Below are 24229 nucleotides of genomic sequence, written 5' to 3' on the forward strand. Positions count from 1 at the left end.
ATGGAAAATATAACACAGCACCTGAAGGAGCACCCAGTGTTGATTAAAAGGTATAAAATCCAATAAGGTTTTCTTTTACAATTATAACATGTCTGCACCAAAATAGAGAAAAGCTGGAAATATACAAAGCTACATTTTTGTTTATTCTAAAATTACGTCTGGAAAATAGACTGCAGTTATACTTCAAAATATGCCACTATTTCGCGTTTAAACAAATTGCACATACTGTATGCCTACTGATTTAACTTAATTTGTATTTTGCGTGGCCACAAATAATACATTTATTTTAAATTAACTTGTCTCTTCTTTCCATTTCACTTACAGCAAATAGGCGTTGCTCATTCACACAGGTGTGACCTTAACTGCGTAGCTGGCGCCAATTAGCAGCTACCAGGTGCAAGCAATTTATTCCAAATCATTTCTTGTAGTATACAGAGGGGATGCGGCAGGTATGCGGTGTAGAGCAGTAGCTAAAGGGCTTTCACGTGGATCCATGGCTGGGATCAGCGTTGAGTTATTGCTGGTGGCCTTGAGTGGGACTCTGCTGCTGGTTTCAGTCCGGGGATGGGAGCCGATTAACGAAACTCAGTTTATTCGTTTATATGAGACGGGGCTGTGGAGTAAACCACAAGTCGTTACACCGCCAGGTAAACTACCGAAGCGCTTAGTATTCAGAAACTTACTGCAGGTGTGTTTCTCCATGTCTTCACCCTCATTAACTTGATATTGTACAGAGACGACTGCTCCACCAAATTCAAAAGTGTGTTCCTGTCTGTACTTTGATGTCAATGTAAGAAAGTTGACACCGTGTAACGTAAGTGAGAAATTGCTGTTTCATCTTGTTACAAGTGAAAAGTTGAATTAATAAGGAATAAAATACACAATTTCTCAAACGATTTTCGTGGGTATCAGCAGCTGCAGCCATACTTGATCTGGTGTGACCAATAAATGTGGTTGATGTTAGCAGACTTTAGATGGATATTTCTATGTAATGCTAACTGTTTTACTCATTTACGGAGTGCTGCTATTAGATTTTAATATTTGCCATTGCCCTGTAGTTGTTACATAGTCTGCCTTTAACCTACCTCACTAAAATGTTTAAATTTAGCTGATCTTCAAGCAGACATCGCTTTGCCCTTACTTTGACTGTGGTTAGACTGTATTTGCTTTTATCAAACTAATATCTTAAAAATAACTATGTAGTTGAACAATTAAAAAACAAAAAAAAACAATGTTCAGATGGGTAAGAACATTTCCATTATATCAAAACATGGATGACGCTTGCAGAAGCTCAGTCTGATGATGATCTTTTCCGATCCAGATAGGAACGTGTGAGCTCGCTTTAGTCAAACTTTGGAACGTTTGTTTTTCTACAACGTTTAATTTTACTTGAATTCAGTGACGTTGACTCTCTGCAGTCACACTTGTCCATTAGCAACTACTTAGTCAAAGATCAGAAGAAATTAATACAAATAGTTGGCAAGGAAACTATTTGGCTGGACTGTTGCTGAACTTTTGCATGAAGCGGCTTAAACTTTTCACTGCAGTCACCAGTGACAACAACACTTTACCTTCCAGGTGACAGCAGTGACTATGATGACGGTCAAGATCCAGTTACTGAGGATGCCATTCCTGATGTTGAAGGTGCTGCCACCAGTGATGACTTCAACGCTTTTGCTAACCATGGATTCCAAGTGGATGCAGGGGACTCTGGTCCAAGAAACTGGGCCAGTGGTCCTGATGGTGGATTCCATATAGAATTTGTAGATGCCCCTCCAAGGAGCTGGGCCAGCAGAACCAGTCAAAGTTCTTCTGAGCTAAATGTGGTTTGCAGTGAAGTTGACTTCCAAATAACTCTGCCAAAAGGTCAATTAAGTGAAGTCAAAGCTTTGGGTATGTGCTTATGTGGATTTTTTTTTTCCTGCTAATTTGAAATCAAGTCTTGGCTGAATGTCATTTTACCAGGATTTATTTTTTCCTCTCCAGGTTCATCGGATCTGCTGTCTGTCATTGATGCACCAGCGTCTTGTGGTTATGAGATCAATACCTTGCAGAACACACTGACTATACCTTTCACAGGGTGCAAAGTGAAATTTGAAGCCAAGTGTAATGTAAGTGTGCTGTAAAGTAATTTCTTTGGTGCTGTAAATCCTAAGATGAATGTAATTGTACCTAACGATATTTTGTTCAACTTGAATGACTTGGTTCATATCTTAGCCAAAAGCTCTTCCTGTGTAAATTGCAGACTTATGTCTACAGCGTGCGGTTGTTGTACGTCGATGAGTTTGGAGAGACAAAAGTTTCTACCGCATCTTGTGATGCAAAGAAAGAGAAGTCTGACCTTGGCCTGTTCCCTCGCTCCAGTGTCCAACCCACATCAAAGTGCGCGAACCCGACTACTGCACCACCACCATCCAAGGCACAAAGTGAGTGCAAGCTTATGATAAATGAGCTAAAGGTTGAATGGTAGTTATATATATATATATATATATATATATATATATATATATATATATATATATATATATATATATATATATATTTTTTTTTTTTTTTTTTGTGCTGAATAGTGGGTGATTAAAAACTGTCTTTTCAGATTGTGCTGTAATCACGGGGGAGCGGGTGCCTTGTGGTACATCAGGAATGTCTTCCACAGACTGTGAGAAGATGGGATGCTGTGTGGATTCTACTACATCTGCCTGCTACTACCCACTGGATGGTAAGGCTTCTTTTTAGCAATGTGGTATTTTAAAATCTTTTTCCGTAAAAGAAAACTATATTTCAAGTGACTTTTCAGGAGCAAATGTATTTATTTTCGCTTCTCTTCTCATTTTAGAGTGCACTGGAGATCAGCACTTTGTCTTTGCCATTCGCTACAACTCCGCATCCATCCCTGTGGACCCCATGAAGCTTGTTATTCCTGGGAGTCCAAACTGTAAACCAGTCATTGTTAATGACAAGGTTGCCATCTTTAAGTTCAAAGTTACAGAATGTGGAACTCGTACTTATGTAAGTTGTTCCCTCTGCTTGACTTTTATTTTTTTATTTTTTTTTTTTCTGAAACATTGCACTTTCATTTTGTTTGCACAAGAGTTAACTGATGCGTGAAGCTAAAATGGTACTTGGAGTGATGCCAGGTTGTAAAGTTGCACCTGGTTCAGGCCTGAAACTTGATTAAGCATGATTTCTTGATAGGAAATCGGTGAGACAAAGATATACCTGGCTGAAGTTCAGACTGTTGTCCAAGCTCTGAACCTCAAATATGGTATAATTACAAGGAGTGATCCACTCAGGTTAGTGGGTTATGCAGCACAACTTTACTCTATAGGCACAATTCTACCCAAACATGTTTATCATGGGACTATTGGTGGTTCTACTAACTAAATGATATGGTCCTGCAGTAGATTTACATGTTTTGCTTTAAACTTGGCAATACATGCAAGTGCAGATAACACTGGAGGGGAAAAAAAAAGAAAGCAACACACTGTCATTAACCCCTGTCGTTTTTAGGTTCTTGGTTGAATGCCGCTACAGCAAATCAGGCAGCGCTCAGCAGTCATTGGCCAGTGTTGGCTACATGGTCAAGATCCCACCTGACGGCTTGCCATCAGAAGTCAGTACCAGTGGCTTATATGGTGTTCAGTTGAGAATTGCGAAAGGTCCAGTATCTTTTTTTTTTTTTTTTTTTTTCTTTTCCCCTCTCCCTTTGTAGTGAGTAAGATTGTACATGAGTAGCTTCCAAACTGGAAGAGTTTGCTGATTTCACTGAATTTGATCCTCGTCTGTCTCATCCCAACAGATCAGACGTATTCAAGCTACTTGCCCATTAACAATCAGCCCTTGCGACTGCTCCTTGGCAAGCCAGTGTATCTTGAACTGAGTCTGAAGTCTCCAAAGCCAGATGCAGTAATTCTTGTTAACTACTGTATAGCTTACCCTCGCTCTGCAAAGAATGCTCTGGTGCTTGTTTATGAAGGGTAAGACCTATGCAGACAGTGTGTATTAAAACATTGTTTACCTCTGTTCACTTATCCATGAGTTATGTTTTGCTGTAGATGTGGCAACCCATATGATCCAAGTATGTCCATCCTTCAAGTGAGTGGCCTTCCCCAAAATCGTCACCAGAGGCGCTTTGTTGTTAAGGCCTTCCAGTTCATGGATCAGAAGACAAACATGTACCTCAATGAAGAAGTGAGTATACAGGGAGCTACAATGGGCCTAAATCATCAGAAATGTGTTGTATACAACAAGTGCAGGCTAAAATGAACACAACCCAGTAATGTTTTTTTTTTTTTTTTTTTTTTGAAAGTGACTTTTCAAATGATGTATAAGGATTTATTTTCTCACATGATTTCTTTTTCCTTCCTGCAGATCTATTTCATGTGTTCTTCAGAAGTTTGTAGGCCAGCAGAAAAGGAATGTGTAGAACGGTGCTTTGATGGAAAGGTGAGTGTCTAATCTTGCAAATTGTGTCCACCTCCTGTTTAAATGTTTAATCAGTGTTTGTTTTTCTTTCTTTGCACTTCCAGGCACCATAAGGATTTTCAGCTGAAGACTTATGAAAAAGATGAGCTGAAAATAAAGGAACATTTTAACACAGTACTGGGTCTTGGTGGTTTTGTTTAAATTTTAGATGTGAAGTATTCAATCAGGGGATATAAGCGGTCAATCTGCTAAATAGTTTTTGTCTCCCACCACCAATCCTGTCCTATACAGTTTTTGTGTGCTGTTGAAATGAAACATTTTCCAAAGTATTGGTGTGGGTGTAAATAATCAAATTCATGTTCTGAAGTGCTACCACCTAGGTAACTGTTTAGCAGACTGGACTTTTGGAAAGATGCATCAATGCACTGCAATTATTGGGATGGTCATTTGTTTTGCCTTTACGTTTACTTACTACTTTACTTTTTTTCTTTTTTTTTCTTTTTTAAACTTCGTACAGGGATGTTGGTAGTGGATATTGTAGGCACGATGGACACTCTGAAGAAGATCACAGAAGAATACAGATCACATGCATGCTGAAAGCAATATTGGGTTATGAAGGATCCAAGATATATTTAGCTAACATGACAGGAAAATGTTTAGCATGAAGCATTTATGGAAAGATTAGCTCATGTTCTACGAATTAAAAAAAACAAACAAAAAAAAACAAAACATGGACTGCTTGTGAAACCCATCACACAAACACTCAACACACAATTATGTCTGGATAATGGGATATCTGCTGCAATTCAGTGTTTACAAAGTTAATTATTTTTATTTTAAAGTGTCCCTTTTTATTTATTTATTTTTTATTTAAAGTGTCCCTACATTATAAAAATTAACAGAACAGCTCACACCCAAGATGTTTGTCATAAGAGCAGCGTGTTGGCATAGTAAACAAAAAAATGAATTGCTCGGGACACTGAATAAAGTAATATTTTTAAGTGTTAAATTTGACACCACATGTCTATTATTATTTAAAAAAAAAAAAAACAGGAGAACGTGAAAACCAAAAGCCCTGTCTTGATTCAAGAATTGCACACGGATACACTTTTGTTTATGTGTTTTATTCTGCATACTTTCAGCGTATCGTGTATCTGCATACCACTGATTTATGATGAATATACACTCGGTGATACGTACATACGGGTATGTCTGTCAGAGGGTCGCTCTCCTCTGTAGAATGTTTCTGGACCATAATGGATGAACGTGACGAAGCATCAGCCGCTCACCCACAATTCTTTGCGGCACGATCGTAGTCAAACAGCTTTCCAAAAGTGTCTTGTCTCTGTTAGCTTTACACAGGGCGCGTGTGTCAGGTGAGAAGGGTCACGTGGACATCAGCCGTACGCCTATAAATACGAAGTGAGTACTTATAAGTGAAGAGGTAAGCTTGTTTGAATGGTTTTTGAAATTAGAAAAACGAAATATGCGTCAGGAAAAGGCTAGCTATCATCCCGCGTAACGCTAAGTTTTACAGCTGCAGCTAACTTTGGAGCTATTTAGGTTAGTTAGCCCGGCCAGCCTTTGCACTCAGTACAAGTGCAAAGTGACGGGGCACACTTTAATCTGCACTTGTTCACCGCCAGAGAGTTGTTGGACTCAACACATTATGTTTAGTCAGTTATGTAGCTACATGGGAAAATAGTTCGTTTCAGTGTAAAAGCCACATCAACATTACAATGGAAGTTCAAATGCGTATAGTATATTGTTCAAGTGGTGTTTTAAATGTTCACACATGCAGTTTGAGCGGTGTGATGTGAGCTTTCCGATGATGATGATAAAACTTGCTAATTTGTGCCTTGCTAATTTCTTCATGTTATTAATAAAAGTACAAGATAGTCAGATATACAGGCTAGTCAGCCACCAACTTCCCGCGATTAAATATGCTTTTGTGGCACTGGCCACTTGTGTGCATGCATGACAGGAAGACAACCACTATTAGAGCAGCAGTCAGCAGGTTTGCTGGAAGGCGTGGTTTTCGTCTTCTCATAAGACAGCAAGGGACCTGAAGTAGACTTTGACTTCATTCTGCCTGTTAAACCCTCAGCCCGTGTTTCTGGCAAAGATGGCTCAACTCCCAGCACTTTTCAAGTATGTGGACGAACATCAGGATCTGTATGTGCAGGTAAGAATATTATGCGTGAAATTTACTCCGTGTGGCCTCTTGCTATTGTGGTCAGTAGATCATTGTGGTGATTAAATTACAGCCAAATGTCTGTCTTGACTTTATCAAATACTGTGGTGTTAATCTTGGATACTAAGCAGCATTGAGACTCATTCACTTGGAGCAGAAGTGCCTGTCAAATATAATAAATGTGGAGCCAGTGGACAACATTAAATTAATAGTACACACAAATTTAATTTTTACTGTTGGTGTTATAAACTTTATGGAGCTCTGATTTGCAAAGACATTCTCACTCCACTTTACAGGTCTGACAAACCTTAAACAAAATGTGAGCCTGAAACTTCTTAAACTTTGACGTGCTGTATGAAACTCCTGTAATGTTTTCCTCAACCACATGAAAGTTTATATGAATATGTCTTGCTTCCAAGCGTCTCGCAGAGTGGGTGGAAGTCCAGAGTGTGTCTGCTTGGCCAGAAAAGCGTGGGGAGATCAAGAAGATGATGGAGATGGCAGCCAAGGACATTGAGAAGCTGGGGGGAACGGTGGAGATGGTGGATATCGGCAAACAGAAGGTCAGAGTGCGAAAGTGTGCTGCTGTTTTATTGTATTGACTTTTGATGTGTTATTCAAGATTCAAAGTGTTTATTGTCATATGCATAGTAAAGAAACAGATTCTCTGCAAAGTGAAATTCTGCCTTTGCTTTTCACTATAATTTGTTGGTTTTTCATCGCTTTCCCTGTGTAAAAACCGTTTCAGTTAATTTAGTTCCGGCTTTCATTTATCAGAATGGGCACCCTTTGGTAACCCTACACTTTGCTAAAATGATGGCTGTTTTTGGTTGTTCATGCAGCTTCCCTCTGGAGAGGAGATCCCCCTGCCTCCTATTGTCCTCGGTCGTTTGGGGTCAGACCCGGGCAAGAAGACCGTGTGTATCTACGGCCATCTTGATGTCCAACCAGCTAATATTGATGATGGCTGGGACACAGAACCTTTCACTCTTGTTGAGAAAGATGGTAAGAGCAGAACTGTTTCAGTTTCTGTTCGGTAGGAGATCATTCTGAAGCAGTTTTGATATAATCTGGCAAGTTAGCCAGCTCAAAACAAAGCAGCTGTACTGGAGGTTACTGAAGTAGACTGGAATGTTGTTTTGGCAGGTAAGATGAGATGAGATGTGACAACGTTCAGGGTTTCTGCTCACAGTCTTCAATGTAATGATTAAACCAGTTTCTTTTTTGACTTGTACACTTGTACTATCAAATCTCACAGAAAATTTACCAACATGTCCTGCAGACAGGGTCTGATGGCAGAAACGAAGAGGACATGTAAAAGAAAATGTGGTTTAAATGAGCCAAGACCAGGTTATGTAACAAAGTGAAACTGAAAATTTAATGTCAGTGCCATTTATTAACAGGCCTGCACATGTAATCCACACCTCAATATCATATAAAAAAAATCACATGAGGCTCCTCATTTTGTGAGAAGTTGTTTTTGTCATTACATAATGTAAAGTTTAAATGCTCTTTGAACTTTTATCAGTTTTGTACTTGTGATCAGATCATAGTTTGCTGCATATTTCCAAAGTCCAGCCCAGCTGTGTTTTAGGGTAGTGCTGTGTTCTTAATCTTATCTGCAAACCTTTTGGGTCAAGCTGAACAAGTACAAAAATCAGGAATGCTGCATAGTAATGATTTTTTATCTCTCAGGGTGTGTTTGTGTCAGACTGCGCACAATGACTTGACTGCTGTGTGTGAACCTCTGTAACTCTGTGTAATGTGGCAGCATTAATTAAGCTGGTCAGCTCCCTCATCTGCTGTTGTACTTGACAGAGAAAGCATTGGAGATGAGCTGACTGCAAGTCTTTTATTATACATTATTAGGACACATTTTTTACAGTTTATTTTTCAGGATTGGTCGACAGTCAGGTATTAGGCCTTTTTTTTGGAACTTTTAGTACTAACATCAAATGGTCTTGTGTATTTTCTGGTGACAGTCAGCTGATAGAAGGTAGCCACATCCTCTTCCCTCTGTCTCTTTCCTTTTTGCTCAGCTCTGTTCTTGTTTACGTCATGTTGTACTACTCAGCTGTTAAGTTGCTGAAGAGGTGAACTTAATCTGCTGACAGACACGATAAATCTGCTTCCACTTTTCATCATGTGGAAGGTTTCATTAACTTTAGATGGAATGAATTAATGAATTTCAGTGTTTTGTCACACATATATGGCCAGAGACTCTTATAAGTCAGTGCTTAGGAATGTGTGTACATTTCTAAACAGGCCCAAAAATAGAGAAGCAGCATGAGTGTATTTCACAATCAAATCCTGAGACCGTAATTTTCCTCAAGAAAAACTGAAAGATGCTACAATCAAAAAAAAGCCCCTGCACTGCAAACTAAAACACTGTTTCCTCTTTGCAGGCAAGCTGTATGGAAGAGGTTCTACTGATGACAAGGGTCCTGTATTGGCCTGGTTTAACTGCATTGAGGCATACCAGAAGATCCAGCAGGTAAAGTTCCTTCTCCTGTTTTGTCTCTAACTTATTGCGCAGTATCTTTCTCTGGGTATTGTGACAACAAAAAGCTTAAAATGTTTTCAGGGGCAAGTACATCCTGTTTTAACTAATAAAACCTCCCCGTTGGTCCAGCAGAAGCTGCTTTAGTGTCTAAGCAGCTGTCTTCCCACCCACACAATCAAGCTTTTGTTAGCCTTTTCACTGAGACAACCTGCCTCTCTAAATTATCCAAAAAAGTCCAGGACGCCAGTTAACAAGTGTTTGTGTAGTGACAGCTCATGAAATGTGGAACCTGCCAGTATCAGTTGATTATGGTGTTACAGAGCTTTGCAATTTTAAGATAATAAGAACAAACAGACAGTATTTTGGTTATGTTCTTTGCAGATATAACCCAAATTTGCTAATTTATGAGTTGTCAGACTGGGTTTGGATGAACAGTGATGGGAAATGTCAATACCGATTAAAATGTACTGGCTAAATTGTGGTGGAAATATACAGAGGTGTGTTGGTTTTATCTCAGGGCAAGAAACATTGTTTGGAATTCATACAAGGTGAATGGGATATTTAAAGGTTACACACACGTGATGCGCACATTTGCATGCAATGAATTTGCAATGAAATCTGTTGTCTTGTTACATGTCTTATCCAGCCGTTGCTTACTGATTAAACCAAGTCACGTCACCTTCTTCTTGTTCTGAATTAAATTTACATTTCTCTAAAACAACTGTAGATAAGTGAAACTACTAATAACGATGACACAGGATATGCTTAGTAGGACTTTCAACCTAATTACCTTTAAAATTATGCAGCATGTGGCCTGGAGATGATACAAAATTCCACCAGACTTTTATTTATTTTTTTTTCTTGTCTCTCTTCATGTTGCAGGAGCTTCCCATCAACATCAAATTCTGCTTTGAGGGGATGGAGGAGTCAGGATCTGAGGGACTGGATGAACTGGTGTTTGCACGAAAAGACACCTTCTTGAAAGATGTGGACTACGTCTGCATTTCTGACAACTACTGGCTGGGCAAGACCAAACCCTGCATCACCTACGGTCTGAGAGGAATCTGCTACTTTTTCGCTGAGGTGAGTCTGATCGTTGTGCTGTTTAAGTCTACAGCGATCAGCTGAAGTAGGACGAAAGCAAACAGAAACCTACTGTAATGCTGTGTTTCAGTATAACATGAACGTCCTCCAGAATTCTGTGAATTTTATGAACTAACTGAGCACATTACAGTGATGTTTATTTTTTTAATTTAAAGGTGGAGTGTGGTGGCAAAGATCTACACTCAGGAGTGTTTGGTGGCTCTGTTCATGAAGCCATGACTGACTTGATTGCACTTATGGGCAAGTGAATCTGATAACTGATAACTACATAAAAATATTTTTAAAATAATTTGAGTGCTGTCTTACAGGAAAACACTCTAAGTAGCAATTCTGTTTGTTTGAGCTGCACTTTAGATATTTATAGGAGAGTTTAAGTTTTTGTGTTTGTCTTCTTGTATACAGGCTCCCTGGTAGACAAAAGGGGGAAGGTTTTGATTCCTGGGATTTATGACGACGTGGCCCCTCTGACAGAAGAGGAGAAAAAGCTGTATGAGAAAATTGATTTTGACTTGGATGAATACTGCAAAGATGTTGGAGTTAAACAGCTACTGCATAACACCAAGGCATGACATTGATTCTTTTGTTGTTTACATCACACAAACATTAAAAAAACTGTCTCACTAATCTGAATTACACCGTGGTAATTCCTCCTAATTTAAGGTGTTTTATTATTTTCTTGTAGGAGCAAATCCTAATGCACCGCTGGAGATATCCATCTCTTTCTCTTCATGGTATCGAGGGAGCTTTCTCTGAAGCAGGGGCCAAGACTGTTATCCCTCGCAAGGTCATCGGCAAGTTCTCCATCCGCCTTGTCCCCGACATGGACCCCAAAGTTGTGGAGAAGCAGGTAGACATTTCATTTTAAAACCACATTGTACTGTGAGCCATTTGGAAGTCACCTTAATTATACTCTGAAGCTGTCACTGACCTTCAGTGACAGAAATGTTGCTGTTCTGGTGTCAGAATGTCCTCACAAACTTCTTGATGATTTGATTTTACTCATATTTTCTTTCATCATTGTCAAGGTTATGGATTACCTGCAGAAGAAGTTTGCTGAACTGGGAAGTCCCAACAAACTGAAAGTGAGCATGGGACACGGAGCCAAGGCCTGGGTCTCTGACTTCAACCACCCGCACTACATGGCTGGCCGAAAGGCCATGAAGACAGGTACAGGGGCTGAGTCGTGCAGGACTGATAGAAATGTACAAGATTACGATGAGGTCACTCAAAACAAAATGTCCCCACTTAACCCCAGACTTATCAGGCCATGTGATGAAAATAGATGAAAGATGAAAGTGTCTTTGCAGAAACCATGTCCTGGTTACTTGAGGTCACTGTCAGCAGTTTCAAAGATTCTACTAAAGTTATAAAACGGTGATAACAAAAGCCTGCCTCAAACCCTCAAACCACAAAACTGACTATTACATACCACTAAAAGATTAAGATGGATGGTAATCATTTTTGTTTCCTAAATTTCATCTGAGTGTTGTTAAAGATGGAGGTAATTATAAGGATGAAAACATATTTTTTGCTTTCATTTGTGGTTAATTTTTCACCTCCTTCACTCTTATTGACCGTTCCTTACATTTTCTCCACCTCCTCCTCCTCACTGCGCCACAGTCTATGGTGTGGAGCCTGACCTGACTCGTGAGGGTGGAAGCATCCCCGTCACCCTGACCTTCCAGGAGGCCACAGGTCGTAACGTCATGCTGCTCCCTGTAGGATCCTCTGATGATGGAGCCCATTCCCAGAACGAAAAGATCAACCGGTATGTCGCAGTGCGCGACATCATTCCCTTATTTTTTGCCTGAATCACTTTGTAAACATTTAGATGTGATAAGGAGTGATTAAGTTATTGTTAAGGTGTTTCTCCCAAATGTTGAAAATGAGATGCAACAACTTGCAGTCTTTATGAGTGACCTATACAAAAGATCACCACATATATAGTAATTGAAAAAGATCATCACTGTTTCATCTGTCTATTTTCAGAACCAACTACATTCAGGGGATCAAGATGCTCGGTGCGTACTTCCACGAGGTTTCCCAGCTGGAGTGAACTGCTGTCTCACTGTGAAAATGCAAAATATGTCCATCCTCACTATCAGAGCCATGATTTTATCCTCCACATTTAACAACTTTATACACACTGTCTCCTAATAATAAAAGGGTTTTTCTTTGTTACTGTGCATATTTCTTTTTTGTCATTACCTTTATTTACCTTTTATGTGCAATAATAAAATGAAATAATAGCTGCATTGTGTAAAAAGTGCATGTTGTGCATATGTGATTGAATTGATGGTTGTTTTTATTTTTTGACAAACTAGTAACTGAGCAGTAACTTAAGAAACATTGACTTTGACAGATATTTTTGTTTCACTGTGACTTTAAATTTTAAAATCAAAACCTTGTAAGTGCTGTAATTTTACCAGTTGTCAAAAAGATACTCTGATTCCTTATTTAAGTAAAAAAGTGCCTATATGTAAAAATACTCAATTACAAGTAAAGTCGTACATTCATAATCTAAAGTAAAAACGGCAATAAAATGTCCCACATCACTGATTTAGACATTTGAAACAGGACAAGGCTGCTTTTTTATAATATAAGCAGTAACAAGCCAAAAATGTTGGGAAATGTTGCTATGATATAGTATATTATTATAACTATATTTGTTAAATATCTTTAACAATGCCATTTGTATGATTATTATATTATCTGACCTGATATTCTGCCGCAAATTGTATCAATAGATCATTTTCAAAATCTGGGAGTCACTAGCACATCAATAAATTTTAGATTGGATTATGCGCGGTCATTGGTGGGTATGAAGTGGAAGGAAAGTTTGGGACTGTCGCTTTAAGAAGAAGGCGGAATCTGTTCCCAGCCTGCCGGAAGTGGTGCATGACAACTCTTGTCAACCTGAACAGATGCATTAGAAGTTCAAGAGTTTTACCCATACCGTTGTTATAATCTCTATTGTCTTTGTGTTCCTACCGTTAAGTTTTTTTTTCGCTTGTTACATTAAGTCTGTGTAAAAACAAAAACTATATTTTGTGACATTGGAGGACACAGGAAGGAACCTGGCAACGCAAGCTGTCACTTCCCGGCGCGGGAAAATCGTAAACAACACACACGGCAGAAGAAGAAGTCCTTTAATGCAGTTTTCAAACATGCTAGTTATGTACTACACACGTGATATTTTCCTCCGGTAAAGTTGTTGTAACTTTTAAAAACCATTTGCTGGTAAAGTCAGAAAAACTGCTCACAGTAACGCTTATAATGTTAGCTAAGTATCGTGTCGCTCTAACGTTAACTTTCCCCTGTTAGACATTATGTTGGACATTATTTACGTAGTGAATTAAAGGTAAATAACGGTAGTTAAATCTGTAAGTCAAGGAGTCTCGACCCTGTGGTTAACCATACCATGGATCGCTACAACGAGGTGAAACTTCTGCTGAAAAACTGGGAGAAGGAGTTTGTCAAACAGCACCAGAAGAAACCCAACAAGGTAATTTAAACGCTCGATAGTTAGCCGGCAGCAAAGGAACAGCAAACCAAGACATGCTGTATGCACGTTTCCCTTTTTCATAATAGCAGAATGTTATAATGCTCATTCATTTGCAGGAGGACATTGATCAAGCTCCAGAGGAGACCAGGAGTGAGTACAGCCCATAGCTTCCAAAACATTTAAACAAAAGTGTCTTTTCGGCCCTTACGTCTAGTCCAAATCCAGTATAAAGTAATCTGTTTAGAGATAGAAGCATTGTGTGTCTTTATTCCAGAGCTGTACAAAGAATATCGGAGTCTGAAACAAGCCAAAGAAAACAGCAGTGATGCAGCCAGCAGACATGTTGAAGAGTCCAGATTTACACCTGAGGTCAACGCGGCCCAGAAGGTAACGAAAAGAGTGTGCTTGTGACTGTGGGTATTGTTTGTTAAAAAAAACAAAACAAAACAAAAACAAAACTTAGGTAAGTAAGTTAGTTGTTTGATATGACTGCCTGCCTGCTGTCGATCTACATAGGAGTCAGACTGTTGGGGTGCCCATCTGAACCGTAGTGCACAGTCTGCATCGTCTCCCAGACTGACACCCCAGGACAGAGACAGTCTTCAGTCCTCTGCCCAATACTATGGCCTAAAGCTTAAAAACAACCTGTCTATGCTCAGTAAGGTGAGGCACACTTGGACTTAAACACACCAAATTCTGGAGAGTGGTCTCAAGAACAATCATTTTCCTCTTATTTTAGAACTAATGCTGTTATTCTCTTTTGTTATTCCAGGAGAGACCTGTTTCACTGAAGAAAGTGACCCTCTCTGGTCGGGTGCCTCTAAATTCCTTGAAAGATTTACAAACTGGACAGACAAACCCTCCAGCTGCTGCTGCTGTCATTAAGAACGCTTCCACTGACTCTGAATCCAGCACTTTCTCACAAAGGTAACTGGATAGAATAAGGTATTTTGGGGTTTCCTGCATATTATAATTGCATTATTCAATGATGAGTTATATTCCAATTGTATATCAGTTCCAATACAGTGCACAGACACAGAATTTTTACTGTTCTACATTTTTTCAGGAAATATTTTCATTCTAACTGGGATACTCTTTCATATTTCTTATGTGCTCTCATTTGTGCAATGTGCAGTCTAATTGTCATGCTCTTAAACAACACAGCCAATAGTTGCACTGCTGCAGCCTTGAGCTTTCAAGTCAGGTAGTCAGCAATGGCTCTTGAATGTTTTCTGAGAGCTTTCCTTTTCATTGTGTCCCATGGCAGAGTCAAGACTTGCCCGGGGTCCCTGCCTTCATCGACACAGCATTCAGAAGAGCCTGAAGATCAGTTTGAACCTTTTGAACCTATCAGAGAGTCTTGTGAAGAACCTGCAGGCGCTGACAGCAGTTTTAGTTGTAGCAGTAGTAGTAATACTGAGAGTAAGAATAGTAAAATGATTAAATCACAAAATCCAAATGCTTTTAGTCTGTCTTCCTCTCCAACCAGATCTTCTGCCCTGTTGTCATCATTATCTTCTCCAGGCAGAGTAGGAATTCCAAGAGGTGATGTGGAGTTCAGAGGAAGCCCACATATTGCTAGAGGCTTCAGAGGAGGAATAGCAGGTAGAGACATTGGAGGAAGGCCCTCTCCTGCCACCAGGCTGAGTTCTATCGACAAGAAGTGGCTAGAGAGGTGTCAGGTGTTTGGAGAGATGGAGGCTGAGGTGAAGCCTGGAGCAGGCAACCAGGATATCAGTCAGGACAAAAGAGATGAGAGAGAAAGGGAAACGGAAACAGAAGGAAAAATTGAAGGTGATGAAAGAATTGAAAAAGAAGAAATAGACACAGAGCGAGCAAAAAGAGAAGCAATAGACTTGAGAGGAGATGATTGGTTTAAAAGCGTTACGACTGATAACATGGTCAGCGATGGTGCACAGAAACCTCCCTGGCAACACACTAGAAACAGCAGCAGAGGAGGGGAAGCAAAAGTGAACAAGAGGGGAAGTGAAGATATGGAAAGTGGTCTAACGCCCGCTGCAGCGCCAGAAGACGACAATGAAACCAGTCACAAATCCAAAGGCACAAAGAAAAGAGGTAGGAAAAGGCAGAGAGAGGGAGAGAACATGGAGGGAGAGATGACAGAGGAGGGAGGAGTGAAGAAGAGGCGTAGGAATGGCAAAAAGAAAGAGGAGAACTCTGTAAACCCCAGCCAGACTCAGGAAGGAGGGAACAAAAGGAGAACCAAGAAAAAGGGAGATGAAGACACAGAGGGTGAACAAGAGAAACAAACCAAGGTAACAAAAAAGGTAAGACAAGTTACTTCAACTCAATATACTGTATTTTATTTTTGGTGAAAGTCATTTAAGTATGGTGTAATTCTTGTCAAGGTTCCTCAGGAGAACTTGTTAGGAGAAATAGAGGAGGAATTTGAAGCCAAGAGAAGGTATCACACTCCACCTGTCAGAACGAGGTAAGACCATATGTGTCCCGGGACTGCAAAATGTTGTTGAAACGTCTGTTTGTAGTCTTTGTAAAGAGAACATCTTTTTTGCACAGAAGTGTGAAAGGCGCAGAGGGTAACTTTGTGAAGATAAATCTGAAGAAGAAATCTCATGTCAAAGGATACGCACTCAGAGGTGTTGGTCTACGGAAACAGGTGAATTTTGTTTTGTGCGTTGTGTTTGTTGTTTGTATGCAGGATGAGTCTGAGACTTGAAAGAGAAAAATACAAATTAAAATAAGGCAAAATACATAAAAACTGTCTGTAATATCCTCGCGATAAATGTGTGTATTTGTGTGCCTGCGTCCCAGGAATCTGAATAATGCATCCTGTTTCACACGATTGTTATATATAATGCATCCCTGTTGTGATAAATCTACCATGTGTGCCTGTAGTTGTACATGCAGAAGTTCCAGCTGAAAGGCGAACGTTTTGGTGGAGGTGGTGGATATTTTGGCAGAGGAAGGAGGGGTGGATTCAGAGGAGGGCTCAGTCGCCAGGGTGACACCTGCTACAAGTGTGGAGGGACCGGACACTGGGCCATCGACTGCAAGGGACGAGGTAATAGAAGGAGATGCACATTGTTTAAGTTGTTTGTTTGTCCAAAAACATCACAGTAAGACTACATAATATTAATGTTAGATTCAGCTTAGTGGAAAATGTTTTACATGTAAATATAACCTCTAAAATGTTTGTATTGAGAACAACAAATATCTGTGAACTCTGCTGCAGCCCCTCCTCCTCCCACTCCTGAAGACCTACCTGCTGATGAGGTGCCGTTTGAACTGCCCACCCTGGAGGAGGTTGCCAGGGCAACGGGGACGCTGCGGCCTGACTCGCTGGGTACGCCTATTGGACTTACTATTTGTTTAGAGTGTTCTTGTCAGAGGAAAATATTACACAATTTACTTCACTACATTTATTTGACAGCTTTAGTAACTGCTTAGTGTAGATAAGGTTTTTGTGTGCAAAACGTGAAGAGATCATAAAATATTATGTTCAGGGTCACCCGTTGTATTTTTGCGCATTTGACACATGTGTTTGATGTGATTGTGTGGTCCAGTTGCATCTCCCAGAATCAGCGAGAAGCAAGACTACCAAGAAAAGGAGGGCGACAGTAACCATAAAGACGAGGTGTTGCTGAACGTGATCCGTCCTGACTATGAGCGTCCCGCTCCTCCACCTCCAATGGAACCTCTTTATGATCTCAAAGATGATGGGAAAATCCGGGGTAAACACTTACCTTTTTCTTACAGGGAAAACTTAAATGAATCAAATACAACAGGATTAAAAATGGCCATACTGTGTATTTGTTCAAATGTTTTGTTTGTGGTCTGTTCAGAAGCGCCTCCTGAGGTGTACGCAGCTCTGAGAGACCTTGGCTATCAGTCATTTAGATCTGGACAAGAAGAAGCCATCATGAGGATACTGTCAGGTATGTGCAGTACACAGATGAGAACACACATCACCCCTCTGCATCTTTAATATCTGAAGTCATGTTTGTCTGTTGATGTCTCATTTTCTTCTTTAGGTCTCTCTACCCTGGTAGTGTTGTCCACAGGGATGGGCAAATCATTATGCTACCAGCTCCCAGCCTACCTGTATGCACAGCGATCAAAATCTATCACTTTGGTCATTTCACCTCTAGTCTCACTAATGGATGACCAGGTAGTCACCCTGTCTCGTACTCTCACACACACAAAAAAACGTGAAGAAATCAGCCAACATTTTGCTAATCATAAATGAAGGGTAGAGAGCAAATATACCCTTTCACTTGTAACAGTGCAGTTAACAGATGTGTGTGTGTTTGTGTGTTTAGTTGTCTGGCTTGCCAGGCAATCTGAAGGCAGCCTGTATCCACTCCAACATGACTATGAAACAGAGGGAAGCTGCGATAGAGAAGGTAACTGGCAGTCTCCACAATAAATATTCAAGACTTCAGAATAAAAGCCACTTAATTACGTCTTGCTCTTTTCATAACTCTTATCCTGTAATTTCTCTACAGATTTAATGTAAAATAAGTCAGTCTTTTTTTCCCAAAAATAGTGCCTCCAAATAGAAACCAAAATGGATTTTTTAAACTTAAACTAACTCTGTTTGTCCAGGTGAAGTCAGGCCAGGTGTGTGTGTTGCTCCTCTCCCCAGAGGCTCTGGTTGGTGGAGGTGGCTCAGGTTCAGGGTGTCTCCCCTCTGCTCAGGAGCTCCCTCCTGTGGCCTTTGCCTGTATAGACGAAGCTCATTGTGTCTCAGAGTGGTCACACAACTTTAGACCCTGCTATCTGAGGCTCTGTAAGGTGGGTTAGTGATGGTGTGTGTCTGTGTGTGCTGTTTTCTTTACTGTGAACAGGTCCATGAATTGTGGGCTGTGAGGTGTAAAGGTAACTCTGTAAGGTAAAATAACATCAGAAAAATATTTGCTATACTTTCTGTTTGTAGGTACTAAGAGAGCGTTTGGGAGTGCGGTGCTTGCTGGGACTCACGGCTACGGCCACACTGTCCACTGCTCTGGACATCGCACGACATTTGGACATCACTGATCAAGATGGCATTGCAGTCCGATCTGCAGCGGTGCCTCCTAACCTGTCCCTGTCCGTGTCCATGGATAGAGAAAAGGATCAGGTGTGATGAGTACCGTGTTTCTCTGCATATGTGACCCAAATGAGCCAACACTGAAATTGAACTGAAATATTATAATAATACTGTGTCTAAATGATCCTATTCACTGTGGAGCTGAAAGGTTTGCATCAGTTTTCTGCAAATGTATACTTGTATATCTAGCTGTCTTGAAATATCTGGAATTGTCTTTGTTTTTCATCTCCATCTCGCCTTTATCTTTGTAGGCTTTAGTGTCCTTGTTGAAAGGTGATCGCTTTGGTTGTCTGGACTCCATCATCGTCTACTGCACCAGAAGGGAGGAGACAGTTCGTGTGGCGGCGTTGCTCAGGACCTGCCTGCAGGGTGTGCTGGTGAAAGAAAACAAGCAGCCCAGCAGCAGCAGTCAGACACAAAACAACCCTGTAGGACAGAGAAAAAAAGAGCTGGGTGAGGGAGGACTAGTTAATTTTTTTGACCAAAACACTTTTCACCAAAATGGAGAAAGAGGAACATATAACGTACAATCACTGTGGCCAGTCATCCATCCATCTTTGACTCGATGACTCTGTCTACTGTTTTCCTACTACTTTCTGTTTCTACATTTAGCAAGGAAGAAGATCCGTAAACCGCTGAAATGGCAGGCGGAGTCATACCACGCCGGCTTGTCGGCATCAGAGCGCCGTCGTGTCCAGAACAACTTCATGTGTGGAGAGCTCAGAATCGTGGTGGCCACTGTTGCGTTTGGCATGGGCCTCGACAAATCAGACGTACGTGGTATCATCCACTACAACATGCCTAAGGTGGGTCACGGGCTACTAAATCTAAAAATTCTGTCTTGAAAATAGTGTCCAGGTCTTATCACTATCAGTGTTCCCTTACTAGTGAGTGTTTTCTCCAGAGCTTTGAGAGCTACGTTCAGGAGATTGGAAGGGCAGGAAGAGATGGAGAACCAGCACACTGTCACCTGTTTCTGGACCCTGAGGTAAGATTGTAACTCACTATTGTCATTATGTCATGTTAGCTTTGCTTCACAAAGGTTTCTATCTGCCATAATGTATTGTATTGTATGTTTGTTCTTTGTTCATACCTGAATTTGTCACAGTTTTAACAGTACAACATGGTACAGATGCTGAGGTAGAAGTTAATCTGTCTTTGCTTCCCAAAGTGTTTTCAACCATTTCGGTGTTCCTGTGGGACTGCTGTCACCTACGCAGTAAATTTTAAGTAAAAATGAATTTGTACGTGTGTGTAGGGTGGAGACCTCCATGAGCTTCGTCGTCACATCCACGCAGACACGGTGGACTACTACACAGTAAAGAAACTAGTGCAGAAAGTTTTCCCCTCATGCAAATGTAAACAGGTACACCAGAAACAACAGGAACTTGTAAAGGTAACTGCCTGTGTGTGAATGCTGATTTCAACAAATATCTTTTAAAACATGGTGCTAAAATGCAGAAACTAAAGCTTTCCATAAAGTAAATACATTCTGTGTGTGAAGGACATTGACGACTCAGAGCTGCTGGAAATGATGGATGTATGTGATCAGGAGAGCGGCATGAACCCTCCCACTCAGCACAATATAGTACCACCAGCACCTTCTGCTGCACAGGTAATTAAAAGGGGAAATGGTCTTTAACATCTTTACTCTTTTTGTTTTACTCTTTCACTCAGTACAAGTCTGTCAAAATAAAAGTTGAAGCAGTGAGGCAAATCAGGAAATTGCAGTTTACATACAATGTTTGTTTGCCAACTTTTAGTTTACTTTTGCAAGGACAGTTATCTGTACAGGAAAGCAGAGTTTTGGATGAAATGAGTGTATGAAGTGACCTTTGTTTCCACTGCAAGGAGACATCACATCCCCATGCAGCAGAGCTACACCTCCGAGAAGGTGGAGCTGAAGGAAAGGAGGAGGAGAAAGAGGAGCAGACAGTTGAACACGAGGAAACTGATGGTTTGATGAAGCGTAAGGATGTGGAAGTGAAAGGAGCCAGTGATTGGCCGAGGGACCAGGAAGAGGAGAGCAGTGATTGGCCCAAAGAGCGAGTGTGTCACACGCATGAGAGAGCGATTCCCATCCAACAAACTGTGGAGACTCTTGACATCACAGAGGAGGGTACGTGGAGACAAACACAAGGGCATGTGTGTGTGTAAATCAGTCAAAAGGCAGAAAAGGTACAACAGAACCTAATGAAAGTTCTCTTTCATGTGTGGATTTCAGGTGTAGAAACACTGCTCTGCTATCTGGAGCTGCATCCCCAGCGCTTTGTTGAACTTCTCCACCCCACACTGTCTCTGTGTAAAGTCAGCTGCTATGACGGACCAAGACAGCTCCAGAAAATCACTGGAATGTATGAAAAGCTACACAAATGCAATATACTGGTCAGATTTGATCGGGTTTATCTTGTTTTCAATTTATTGAATCAAAATTTTCCACAGTTGCCCCCCAGTTGCTGTGGTGTTGGCCAGAAGGCGGATGGCAGGCGAACGAGTGGAGACTTATTCTGAACTGGAGTTTGATGTTGTCGAGGTTGCGGACACTATGGGATGGCAGCTTCCTCTTGTGAAGAGAGGACTAAGACAGCTGCAGTGGAGCACTGGTAGCGGTATGTGTATGCAGTAAAGGAAAGTTTTACTAATAAACAAGGCTCTTGTTAATGAAGATGTGTGTTTGGGTTTGTCATGGTGTAGCACACTTTTTAGAGCTGTTTTCTCTATCCCTTTTCTCTCAATTGTGCTTCAGTAATCTTGAAATATTTTTCATCCCACTGGGGTAGATTTGGTTTGCAGAATTCAAAAACTCAGTACACAGATAGAAAAGCAAATTACACAGCAGGAGTCGCTGTTTGAATTAAATCATGTCAGAAGTGCACATGCTGTAAACAGAAAGAGCTCTGTAGTCATACTGGTGGCCTTTCTGAAGACTGTCTCCCTCTTACCTCCTTTCCTGTACTTTGCTATATAAACTGACGCTGGCACAAAAAAACAACTAACCATAAATATTTGTGTTTCAGCTGGTGGCCGTAGCGGTGTCCATGTTGAATTCTCCTCCATATCCTTCTACTTTCGTTCCTACGGTGACCTCAGCGATGAGGAGCTGGACAGAGTTTGTCAGTTCCTCCATAATCGAGTGCAAAACCAAGAGAGAACACAGCTTTACCAGCTGACCGCATGCTTCAAGGCCTTCAAAAGGTACACAGATGAGTGTGTGTGTGTGTGTGTTTGACTGTTTGTTTGTTCCTTACATGTAGAGCAGTATGCGTGTTGTCTGCTGCTTGCGACATTACTGTGTGTCTGTGTACTGTGTTGCAGTGTCGCCTTCAACAGTGTGTCGTCCTGCCTTGACGATTTAGATGGAGGACGCAGCCTCCAGCTGAAAGGCCTTCTGTCCGAGTACTTTGACAAGAGGCGAGACGCCAGCCAAATGCTCGCGCCTTTGGATGCTGAGGAGCTCGACAAATATAAGGTAAAACACACAGGATGCTTATCACGAGTGTCAGATGGATTTGTGTCTTCAATGATCTGGATATTGTAGTTTATTTGTGTGTTTGTGTATGTTTGTAGTTGTTAGACTGGGAGAATCAGATCAGAGCGGACATCAGAAGTTTCCTCTCCACCCGCAGTGATGAGAAATTTTCTGGACGAGCTGTTGCTAGAATCCTGCATGGCATAGGTAAGAGGACAGAGACATGTAAATCTGATGACCTTCCTGCAAAATATACGAGTATGTACATACGAGTATGTGGAGGAAGTACTCAGATCCTGACTTTTGTAAGTTCTTATATGTATTACAGCATTTAACTACAAGTAAACCATCAATTCATTAATGTGAAAAACAGGATTTTACTGTTGCGGTGGAGCTAAATGACAAAGGACTCCTAAACCTCTAGAGGGTGTCGTAGGACTGGTGAATACATTGTCAGTGTGACAGTGTTTGACTATACAGCGGCTCAAATACTAGGATTTAAAATATCCTCACCATTTTCTATGATCATATTCTCTCAGCTTGCATACATACAACATCATAACAAAGTAAATATTACGTTTAATCATGTGATGCAGAGCTTGTAGTAACCAGATTTCAAGAAATCAGGGGTCATTTTGTCTCTGAATTGACAGAGCATGATGGGCTGTATACACAAGAGGGATAGTGATGGAAATAAATCCTAGACTTTATCATTCATTTTTGTCCACAACCCAAAGTTATTCAATATGCTAGGAGTAAAGAAACCACAAAATATTGACATTTAAGAAGAATCAGAGAATTTTGATTTCTAATCTGAGCCTGGCAAATTAAGTCATCAGCTGTAGTTTAAACTGTTTGCTTCATTGAAGGACTGGCAGATAAAGTTTAAACTCAGTGTTTGTTTCAGGGAGTCCTTGTTATCCTGCTCAAACCTACGGCAGGGACAGACGCTACTGGAGGAAGTACATACAGTTTGACTTCAACCAGCTCATCAGGTTGGCCACACAGGAGATCATTCGCTTCAAGTGACCATTTTGACTCACTCACGCACACGTGTTCTGCTTTTGGTGGGTTTGACCAGAAATGTCTGGTTGTCATTCTAATACAATTTTTTTTTTCATATTGACTTATTTAACATTTTGTACAGTGCAAAGTTTTTATACTATATATTATATAAATAATTTTTTTTGTTTGTAAGCTGTATCTAAATAAAATCTATTTTTCTAGCTTTGTCTTGCAGGGACATTTATTTAAAATAGATCAGGAATATCTCCTCAGAAGAGAAAAAACTGAGTGTGATTTGTGCCACATAGATGAAAAACTCTTATCATGCTTTCAGTGGGTTTGGTTAGTACATGGACTTCAACACTGAAAGAAAATAACCAACTTGACCCAGAAATGAACTGATATGACAAAGTAAAGATAGAAAACAGAAAACTCTCTTCAAATTGGGCCATCACAGTGAAACAATCTGACTGTTGACAACATTTGATAAGATTGTTCCCTGGAAGGAAAATCTGTGTAATGATTAGTCACTGTGTTGGGTCACGTGTGGGATTTTCTTCAAATTCCCTCTTCTTTGTTAAATATTTACCCAACTCAGGTATGCTGACGTGTGAACGATGTGAATTAGAAATTTAGAACACAGAGTTTTATTTCATCCTTTTATTCTAAGAAGCAGTAGTAGAGTTTGATATTTTAATAACCACCCCTGCCCAGTGACTGGTGCATCTTGAGAAAGAATTAAAGGAATAGTTTCAACATTTTGGTAAATATGCATAGTTGTTTTCGAGCTAAGAGTTAGATGAGAAGATCGATACCACTTTTATGGCTGTGTGGTTTATAAGAAGCTGCTGCTTGATTCCAATTAGCTTAGCTGAGAAACTTGAAACAAGGAGATGGTTAGTGCATTTATCAAAATGTCATATTCTGAATAAGTGGATGAATTTGGTAGGTGA

At 40.5% G+C, this 24229-nt stretch overlaps 3 protein-coding genes across 9 annotated transcripts; all 3 read left to right on the forward strand.

Annotated features, from left to right (window-relative positions):
• The first annotated feature begins 417 nt into the window (after positions 1 to 417).
• On the forward strand, positions 418 to 4599 carry LOC124074877 (zona pellucida sperm-binding protein 4-like). The gene is made up of 12 exons (XM_046418209.1): positions 418 to 647; positions 1579 to 1893; positions 1987 to 2111; positions 2246 to 2426; positions 2597 to 2719; positions 2837 to 3009; positions 3196 to 3293; positions 3511 to 3659; positions 3800 to 3977; positions 4056 to 4191; positions 4372 to 4446; positions 4530 to 4599. The coding sequence occupies exons 1-12, from the start codon at positions 452 to 454 to the stop codon at positions 4536 to 4538; spliced, it is 1758 nt and encodes a 585-aa protein (XP_046274165.1). The 5' UTR covers positions 418 to 451; the 3' UTR covers positions 4539 to 4599.
• A 1119-nt stretch (positions 4600 to 5718) lies between these two features.
• cndp2 (carnosine dipeptidase 2) lies at positions 5719 to 12412 on the forward strand. The gene is made up of 12 exons (XM_046417775.1): positions 5719 to 5847; positions 6533 to 6610; positions 7039 to 7182; positions 7462 to 7624; positions 9025 to 9113; positions 10005 to 10205; positions 10382 to 10466; positions 10629 to 10789; positions 10909 to 11073; positions 11252 to 11393; positions 11847 to 11994; positions 12216 to 12412. Exons 2-12 carry the CDS (start codon positions 6551 to 6553, stop codon positions 12280 to 12282), a joined length of 1425 nt encoding a protein of 474 aa, XP_046273731.1. The 5' UTR covers positions 5719 to 5847; positions 6533 to 6550; the 3' UTR covers positions 12283 to 12412.
• Positions 12413 to 12752: 340 nt separating this feature from the next.
• Positions 12753 to 23495, forward strand: recql4 (RecQ helicase-like 4). Of its 7 annotated transcripts, XM_046417774.1 has the most exons (29): positions 12753 to 13731; positions 13848 to 13881; positions 14006 to 14118; positions 14248 to 14394; positions 14504 to 14658; positions 14999 to 15153; positions 15256 to 16019; positions 16101 to 16183; positions 16270 to 16369; positions 16609 to 16774; positions 16946 to 17056; positions 17277 to 17444; positions 17556 to 17648; positions 17745 to 17881; positions 18033 to 18116; positions 18319 to 18507; positions 18650 to 18832; positions 19054 to 19255; positions 19415 to 19608; positions 19707 to 19790; positions 20061 to 20198; positions 20307 to 20417; positions 20654 to 20921; positions 21027 to 21156; positions 21245 to 21411; positions 21820 to 21997; positions 22118 to 22271; positions 22370 to 22478; positions 23179 to 23495. In XM_046417774.1, exons 1-29 carry the CDS (start codon positions 13648 to 13650, stop codon positions 23298 to 23300), a joined length of 4623 nt encoding a protein of 1540 aa, XP_046273730.1. In that variant the 5' UTR covers positions 12753 to 13647; the 3' UTR covers positions 23301 to 23495. The 7 variants fall into 7 exon arrangements, 6 of the variants coding, with proteins under 6 accessions (XP_046273730.1, XP_046273725.1, XP_046273726.1 ...); XM_046417769.1 differs by having other exon boundaries at positions 14999 to 16019; XM_046417770.1 differs by having other exon boundaries at positions 14999 to 16019; positions 20657 to 20921.
• Positions 23496 to 24229: the final 734 nt, after the last annotated feature.

Source organism: Scatophagus argus, chromosome 17 (genome assembly GCF_020382885.2).
Source record: "Scatophagus argus isolate fScaArg1 chromosome 17, fScaArg1.pri, whole genome shotgun sequence".
NCBI classification, from domain to species: Eukaryota; Metazoa; Chordata; class Actinopteri; family Scatophagidae; genus Scatophagus; species Scatophagus argus.

Excerpts from the sequence above, each read along its gene's own strand:
- LOC124074877 (XM_046418209.1), top strand. The coding sequence starts at position 452 with ATGCGGTGTAGAGCAGTAGCTAAAGGGCTTTCACGTGGATCCATGGCT. Across the intron at positions 648-1,578 it reads ACAAGTCGTTACACCGCCAG|GTGACAGCAGTGACTATGAT; the intron begins GTAAACTACCGA and ends TTTACCTTCCAG. Across the intron at positions 2,112-2,245 it reads AATTTGAAGCCAAGTGTAAT|ACTTATGTCTACAGCGTGCG; the intron begins GTAAGTGTGCTG and ends TGTAAATTGCAG.
- cndp2 (XM_046417775.1), top strand. The coding sequence starts at position 6,551 with ATGGCTCAACTCCCAGCACTTTTCAAGTATGTGGACGAACATCAGGAT. Across the intron at positions 7,625-9,024 it reads CACTCTTGTTGAGAAAGATG|GCAAGCTGTATGGAAGAGGT; the intron begins GTAAGAGCAGAA and ends TCCTCTTTGCAG. Across the intron at positions 11,074-11,251 it reads CCAAAGTTGTGGAGAAGCAG|GTTATGGATTACCTGCAGAA; the intron begins GTAGACATTTCA and ends ATCATTGTCAAG.
- recql4 (XM_046417769.1), top strand. The coding sequence starts at position 13,648 with ATGGATCGCTACAACGAGGTGAAACTTCTGCTGAAAAACTGGGAGAAG. Across the intron at positions 17,649-17,744 it reads CATCATGAGGATACTGTCAG|GTCTCTCTACCCTGGTAGTG; the intron begins GTATGTGCAGTA and ends TTTCTTCTTTAG. Across the intron at positions 20,418-20,653 it reads CAGCACCTTCTGCTGCACAG|GAGACATCACATCCCCATGC; the intron begins GTAATTAAAAGG and ends TTCCACTGCAAG.